The sequence below is a fragment of the Phaseolus vulgaris genome, chromosome 1 (assembly GCF_051622355.1).
Source record: "Phaseolus vulgaris cultivar YP4 chromosome 1, ASM5162235v1, whole genome shotgun sequence".
NCBI classification, from domain to species: Eukaryota; Viridiplantae; Streptophyta; class Magnoliopsida; order Fabales; family Fabaceae; genus Phaseolus; species Phaseolus vulgaris.
This window is the reverse complement of record NC_143498.1, coordinates 29,831,559-29,840,471: the sequence shown is the minus strand read 5'-3', so window position 1 is coordinate 29,840,471 and position 8,913 is coordinate 29,831,559. Positions and strand designations below refer to the sequence as shown.

Here is an 8,913-nt window from a genome sequence, read left to right as displayed (position 1 = left end):
TCAAACATTTTCGAATATTTCTCTATAAATCACATTAGTAGTTAAATTAGTGGTATTACCATTATGATCCAAAATCAATATCTTCAACCATTTCTTAGATTTTACTCTAGAAAGAGCAACATATAACTGTCTGTGTGTAAACACTGGACGTGGTAGATATAGACCAACTTTATTGAGCGTTTGACCTTGACTTTTATTTATTGTCATGGCAAAGAACAAAGATATTGGAAATTGCCTTCTTTGAAACTTAAACGACAAACCTGTTCGGAAGGAGTCAAGTTCATTCTCGGAATAAATATTACCAATAACATTTTTCCCCAAGTGAGTTACCTGTAATCTTGTTCCATTGCAAAGTCCATTGGCTTGATCAATATTTCTTAGAAGAATTATTGGAACTCTAACTTTTAATTTAACACAGTGATTGGGAATTCCAGAGCATTTGATATCATTCAAAAATTCAGTTGTAAACCACTCAGCTTGAGCATTTTCTTGTTCTTCAGATTCACAAGGACTGTCTGAACTTAAATAAGTAACTTCGTGTCCTGGTATTAATGATAAAATGAACTCATTCAGTTGATCCACACATTCTGTAGTAGGACATAATATTGCACCATCATCAAAAGAACCATCACAGGTCACATTGTTTATGTAGGAGGGATAAACAAAGTCAACCAACTGCAATAAAGGTTGTTCACCATCTAAAATTAAAATGTCTTTCGGTATTTCAATACTTCCTTGTCCCAACTCATTTAAGTCCATATCTCCATCTCCAATGTGAAGTATCCAATCAGCAAACTCTTTTATTTTTATTTGACTCCGCATGGATGTATGACTCTTTAATCTCATATTCTCTGTAAGTTTTAGGACTTTGCAATGTTTCCATAACTTCGAGTAATTTACTGTTGCCTTCACAATGTCATATCTTGATCCATTTTTTACAACAGGTAATATTTGTCGAAAGTCTCCTCCCAAAACAATGACTTTACCACCAAAAGGTTTAAGAGCATTTTCTTCACTTTCAGCTCTCATGACATCCCTTAAAGTTCTATCCAAGGCTTCAAAACATAACCTATTAATCATTGGGGCTTCATCCCATATAATTAATTTAGTTTCGATCAACAATTTGGCCCTAAGACTTCCTTGAGGTATATTGCAGGTTGACTCTTCATTTATTAACAAAGGAATGCAAAAGGTAGAATGAGTTGTTTTTCCTCCTGGAAGTAACAAAGAAGCTATATCGCTAGAAGCTACATTCAACACTATACTGGCCATACCTCGGACATCGGTGCCAAACATCGACCTCAGACCTAGACATCGGACCTTGGTGGTCCGGTGGCATTAATGGGCCACGTAGGTGGGCCCCAGACATAACAATGAGTTACTATCCAGACGAAAGAATGACCTAAGTCACGAGAGGATTCATGCATGTGGTGTGTATAGCACATTCAGATCTAGAACAAGTAAGTATCCCTTGGAGGCACTAAGGCTCGTGAGGGTTAAGGTTTCCCAGGATAGACTGCATGCATGGCACGTGAACACTTAGGGCACCCATAAAATAGATGGCCCCGCAGTGCTGGTACATGAGTTGGTACCCTACCGGCCATACTGTTAAAGATTTTGCACTCCAGAAAAGGCAAGTCCTGTGTTGCGACTGCGCTAAGCTTGTGCGACGCGTCACATGATGCCTCCCCAGTAACCCTAATTCCACTTAAGGAAAGATCCTTGTGGGACAGAGAGTTGACCTAGATACAACTTATATAAAGGGTGGTAAGAACCCTAGACAGGTACGTCGTTTCTAAGACTGAAACTGCTTTACATACTTACTGTTTCTTAGCCCACTACTGACTTGATCGTCGGAGTGCAATCAACAGGTAGGCCCCCCTCTGTTTTAACGGAGCCACTCTCGACCACCCCAGGGAAGAGCTGAAACTACTAGGAAATAGAAGGAGCCACCATCTGCCTTTGAAGTCAACGACAACTGAGTCAACCGGCGAGAACAAACACAATCAACCCTTTTGATCTAATCGTGTGGACAAAGTTTTCCACATGAAAGTTTTTTCGGTTCCTCCATAACCATATAAGAAAAAAAAAACCACAAACCTCTAACAGGGCTGCTGTCATTATATTCTCATAGACTTCCACTTGCTCCGGAGTAAGAGATTGAAAAAGAGAACAATGCATTTCAGACATTTCTATTTTGTCATAATTCAATTCATCAATAATGAATCTATTTTGATAAATAAAAGAATCTAAATGAATAGGTTGTGGCAAATTTGGAAAGTCTTTCAAAGACTTACCATTTGAAATTAATAAGTTTTTTACTTGTAGAAGACAAATGTTTTGTATTTGAGCATCTTCAATTCTAAGACCTAGGAAAGAAATTATATGTCATACAATAATTATAAATTATATAAATTATAATCTATAAGTTTTCAAGAAATAAAAAATTTATACCTGGTAGGGCAAACTCCTTTCTTTTTTGTTATAGAATGTCATATGATAACAACTTTCATATTTTGTTCCACACTTCATATGGTCTAGACATAATATTCATCAATAAAAGAGTAACAAACAGTATTCTCAACTGAATTTCTGAAGCAAGGTCGCTGAACTCTGTAATGGCATCAATAAACTCTTTATCATCTACCAATAGCCCTATTACGTAGCATGCCTCTTTATATGTTTGGTGAATGAAACCATTAACAGTCTTGATGCTATCATAGTTACAACAACCCTTTTGATAATTCAACAATAACATCAGATAATATAATTCCCCTGACCCTGGAGGAATATATGTTAACCTTCCAATACTAACACCAATTTTCCTTGTCTTCCACTCTCTTCTGTCTGCCATCCAAAAAAATGTCTAGGGTATTCACAATAAGTCAATTTTTTCCCCAGTGGATAAATTTTGTTAGCTTCAAACCAAGCTAAAAACATTGTTCTTTTATGTTCATTGAAGTTCAATATTTCATCAATGTCTTCATTGTCTTTAAAGAAAATCGGTTGCTCGTACAATAAATGAAAATTCATCGTTGAACTATAGGCCATCTATGATGAATATCAAAGGCAAATATTCTCCACACAGCTTCACATGGGGATATATATCTACAATCGTAATACTGTTTAATTTCATCAATAACTGGTGTCTCTGTAGAGTCTTTATGAGTAGTAGAAATTTTCAATTTGGCTTTATCTGGACCTTTGTTCACATATTTAAACAAATACTTGATTGAATTGGATTTGTTGCAATATTTTGTGTTAACATGGGCTTGGTACCTCAGTAGTAGCAATGGGCTATATGGCACAACATTTCTATTGTCCAACTTAATTCCATTTTTAAGAATGAATGTTCCATTATCTTGATGTTTGTAACATGGATATCCATCCTCATCAATTGTAGTCAACAATTTAAATTTCTTGGGGTAAAATTTTAAACATCTACCGTTAGTCATGCAAGGTGAGCTTATTCGAGTTATCTTGCATGGCCCATGTATCATGTAGGTTGTAACTGCCTTTGACAATTTAGGATATAAATTTGCATCTGGTAATTCTGCAGAAATGACTCCATCAATATTGGTTGGAGTTCGTAACTTTTTCTCTCCATCCAACCACAATAATATGTGGGCATGAGGTAAACCCATTTTTTTGAAATTCCACAGTGTACATACCTATAACAATATGAAAAAAATCTTCAAATGTAATACATAATAATATAGCAAGGAAAGTGTTAAATATGGATTAATGTGGATTACCTACATTAACTTTGCCAAAATAGTCATCTTTTTCTAAGTCAATCATCATTTGATCTAATTTCATCTTGAATACTCTACAAACAATGTTTGGCCTATCAACAGCAGTTAATCCTTTTGAAGTAACAAAGTCACGTATTTCAAACCAGTTTACATTGTAGGTAATAATGATAAATAAATCAGGATATCCAAATGTTTTTCAAATGGCCATAGCATGTTGGCAATTGTTGAACATGTACCTCATTCCTTCTGTAAAAGATGCAGGTAAAACTATACGATTTCCAATTGCAGAAGAATTTGTTTCTCCTCGATTCATTGCTTCTTGTATACCTTGCAAAATATCACAACATATTGTTTTTTGGTTTAGCCTTATGAACGACAATCTTTGAGCTTCAACCATTGTATATGCATCAACCAAAAACTGTTGAAACAATCAATGTGAATGAACTATATTCCCAAACTCCACATTTCTTTATTGAATTCTAAATGCAATAAATTCTCTTAGTGAAATACGACTTCTTTTACGTTCTCTGCTCTTACTTCCAGAATTTTGTATTGGAATCTTTTCTTGATAGCCATCCTCTCCAAAGGGAATATTAATGGATATTGTAATGGAATAAAGGCTATATGTGTTTCATGGAGTCTAAACAATTGTCCTGAACTTTTTTTCACTATGATATCTCGTCCTACATCCATGTTGTTCATATCACTCACAATCAACGTTGTTATGTCATCTGTTGTAGGGGTATTGTACACTCTTGGATCTTTGCATCGATGTCTAAATAACCACAATGCAAAATCTGAATTTACATCGTTATGTACAAAATCTCTTACCCTTCTAAAACTTTTTGCCAAAACATTATTGTCATAAATTATCTTGGTAAGATCTTCCATCAAGGATTTGTCAAACTTCAACTGATTCAATTTCGACTTTCATGCAATTTTTAAAAATTATCTTTGAATTAATTCAGTTAATATAAAGTAACTAAATAAAGTAACTGAATATAACACATACCCTAAGTGAGATAATCTATTTGACACTTAATTTTGAGTGCCATATATGTAAAGTTGTGCAAACATAGGAGATGATCCACTATCAAGGAGCAAGTTTCCAATCCTATGATAGTTTTGTCCATGCAGAATAAATTGAGGAGGTTCATATCCATCATCTATCGAAGATTGAACATTCCCTCCAATTGAAGTAAATGAAAACATACTATTATAACTTCTAAAATTTGTAGATAGTGTTCACTTCGACTATCTTGCCCATTTGATAACTCTAACAACAATTTATGAGGTTCTTGTAGGAAAGGGAGTTGTACTTTTCCCTTTTGACAACAAATAGAAAAATCAACGTTAACAAAAGTCTTAGATTTCTGAGATCTTTCTTCATACCACACCTCGCCCAAACAGTATTCACATTGAATAGTAGGTTGTCCAAATTCAACAATATCTATTTTCAAAAAATTAAGAAAGGTGATATATTACTTTGTTGAGATAAATGCATTTAGTTTGCATGAAGAAGTGAAGAAGTTAGAGTTAAAGATATGAACCTTCATTTTCAGGTTTTGAATATAATTCAGAATTATCAACTTTTGTGGTGTCATATGAAACAAAAAATAGTAAAAGAAAGTGGTTGTCAAAAATTTAAAAAATTAAAATTATAAATTAACAATTTTTAGTATCATTATTTTCTTCATTTTGCACATCTTCATCAAAATTCAATCTCTGAGACAATGATTCAAGGATTTGAACTTTGTATGTACCGGACTTGTTATGTAAGTTTAGTGTGTTACTAACTACATACCTACACTCCTTGCAACTGAATTACCTAGACAAAATATGTTCAAAACCAACAATTAAGTAGTAGTAAAACATTTGTTAAGCAATAAAAAACAATATGATTTTGAAATTTACTTGTCATAAAAGAACAAGGAAAAAGAATTTACATTCGTTTCTAGAACTAACCTTGAAATTTAGGTGTAAGAAATTCTTGTGCAGTACAGATTGTTTGTAAACCTGACAATGACTGCGAAGATGTATCCATCACGTTCAAATGATTGTTAGGGGTCACTGATTGCCAAACACAATGATTTAGTTTAAAAAATTGTCTCTTTCATTAAATCAATTTTCATTTGAATGATGAATTATTTTATAAGTCATTAATGAAGGAATAAATGTACGAAGATGAGTAATGTTTCAATTTATATTTCTACTACCTCTAACTTGATCACCCTTTTGCATCTTTCCCAAAATGTGCACAAATACAAAAAAAAAATAGTTTCCAAAAAAAAATAATACAGAAATAAAATTCAAATCTACTATTGTTATATATTGTAAACAAATACAAAAAAAAAAGTTTCCAAAAAAATAACACAGATATAAAATTTAGATGTATATTCATGTACTATTGCTATATATTATAATGAACTATAACGAATAATGTATTGTAAACTAACCATGATGAGGACGTTAAGTGAGGCTAATGTCTCCATGAGTAATTGTTTGCATTGATGACAATACTTTGGTAGTTGAATGCATCATGTTTAAGTCATTGTTAGGAGTAAGGTTGTGAGAAAAAGAGAAATTTGAGCCTGTAATTTCAAATGTCTGAGAACCGAAATCCTTACTTGATTTAAGAGTACTTTGACCTACAACAAAAAGTTTAAATGGGTGATACAATAAGATAAATCAATTAACAATGACTATATAAGAACTTATAATTTTTTTTACATTAAAGTTAATCTTTCAACAATGATTTGAAGAACTTTAACATTTCATTGTGTTTGAACCATATATATATATGATAATTATTACTACTAAATGATTTCAGCTGGTTAAGGTAGAATTTATAGTAAAACATAAATTAGTACTATAATAAATAAATCTAAAATGTTTGTATCTTTTATAATAATACTATAATTGTAATCAAACCATGTGAATGATCCATTAAGAACTAACCATGAACCTGGTCTGTAAGCCCAATTTCTTCATTACTAACTGTACTCGTTGATGACAATACTTTTGTACTTGAATGCATGGTGTTGAATTCATTCTCAGGAGTCAGGTTTACAGAGACAGAATCATTTATGCCTGTATTTCGAGAAGTTTGACACCAAAATTGCTTACTTGAGTTCGTAGTAGTTTAACCTAAAAAAAATGAATCATAAGAGTTGACTTTAGTACTATAATTAGAAATTTCATTGAATGACATACTACGAGAGTTAAATGAAATAAAATGTCATTGGTACTACCTCTTCTTTGGTCAACCTTTTTGCGTTGATCATAAATTAAGTTGTTCCTCTTTGCCCTTGCATATTTGACAACATCTGATTAATATAAACAAAAAAGAAAATGTTTCCACAAAAACAATATATATAAAAATTAAAATGTTTACTGATGTAGTATTAGTCTAAATTGTAATCAATATAATTAATAATACGTTCTTAACTAAGCTTGAAACAGTTCTCCATTACTAACTGTACCCATTCATGACAGTACTTTGGTTGTTGAATGCATTGACTGATTGTTGGGAGTAAGTTTCTCATAAACAAGGATATTTGTTATCATAATTCCTGATGCTGGAGAACCAAAATCATGGCATGAGTTAGGAGTATTTACACCTACAACAAAAAGTCTGAATGAATGATAAGATAAGGTACACGAATGACAAATTACTACGTATTTGTTTTACACATTCGATATCAATTGAAAAATAATTTGAATTTGTTTTACACATTCAATTTCAATTGAAAAATATTTTTAATTCTATTTGAAATATAAATATAAATATAAAGATATATAAAAAAAGGTAATTAAGTTTCACTACCTGTTGTTTTGACTTTTTTGCTGCGCAGTTCATATAATATATTTCTTATTTTTCTTCTGGCATATTTTCCATTATCAGAATCGAGAACTAAAAAAAAATTACAAAAAAAATCATATATAAATAAGATACAATACTTTGATGTAAAGAATATTCTTAAAGTTATGCTTACCATTGCTGGATTTAGATATGCATGTTGTGTTTGGATTTTGATTATATGGAAAATAAAACTCATGTAAAATAATAGGTCAAATTATACACAAACATTAAAGTTGTTAAAACTATAACATACCATCTATTATTTTTTATATATTTTTACCATAAATTGTGCTGAGAGTTCATTCACTCTTACATCATAACTGACTATTAACTTCTTTTATGAACCTAATTTTTAAATATATATGTATATCTCTCTATATATATAAATAAAAGAATTACATACCATTAAAATTAAGTTCATATAATTATGTGAGTTAAGTGTATTCCATTTGGATTAACATGTTTTCAAAATAATATACATAGATAAATTTTATCATGTACTATTATTAAAAATAAAGAGCATTAATTTCGTGTAAAAACAAATAATGAATATAATAATGATTCAAGTAATTGGTAGCATAAAATATTTATCATTGTTTTGTTTAAGAAATAATAGTTACGAATAGACCTAAATTGATTTTCATCTTCACGAAAAAAAATTAACAATATATATGACACTTAAAAATTTAAATATAAGTTGTAGTTGTTGCACCTGATACATTAGAATTTGTTTGAGAAAGGCTAACAATCCTATTTCTTATATTAACATTTTTCTTGAATTGCTCCATAACTATTGCAAGCTGAATGATTGAACTTCAAGGAGTATTGTAGTAAGAACAAATATTTCCAACCATAAAAGTATGTACTGTTTTGAGGACTAAGTGTGTACAATATATATAGTTCACGCTATCTTTGTTTTGGCTGTTTGTTTTGGTGGACTTCCTTATATGTTATTACTTTGACATAATGCAGTTATTAATTAAATATTAAAATATTTAACAAATAAAGAGGTTTAATATTTTTATATAATAATAGTGATATGTAATTATATATAATTATATAACAATGATATTTAATACTTAAAAATGTTCAAAAAAAATTTAGCTTTCAAAAGGGATAACACTTGTACTCTTTTTATTTATTTTGCATAATAATCAAACAAACTTCGAAATGTAACATAATTAAAAAATCAAATAATAACAACCATAAAAACAATTACAAATTTAGGTAGTATCAGTGTTCAATGAAGAAAGCTCATGCAATGCATGTCTAGAAGTTGCTGTGAAAAAGGGGAAC

General features: G+C 30.9%; 1 protein-coding gene and 1 pseudogene across 1 annotated transcript; both read right to left on the bottom strand.

Annotated features, from left to right (window-relative positions):
- LOC137815780 (uncharacterized) lies at nt 1–1,272 on the bottom strand. Its single transcript, XM_090296118.1, has 2 exons — nt 797–1,272; nt 1–730 (listed from the first exon to the last, which is right to left on the bottom strand). The coding sequence occupies exons 1-2, from the start codon at nt 1,270–1,272 to the stop codon at nt 1–3; spliced, it is 1,206 nt and encodes a 401-aa protein (XP_090152244.1).
- Nucleotides 1,273–1,496: 224 nt separating this feature from the next.
- LOC150029579 (uncharacterized) lies at nt 1,497–4,646 on the bottom strand (annotated as a pseudogene).
- Between the last annotated feature and the right edge of the window lie 4,267 nt (nt 4,647–8,913).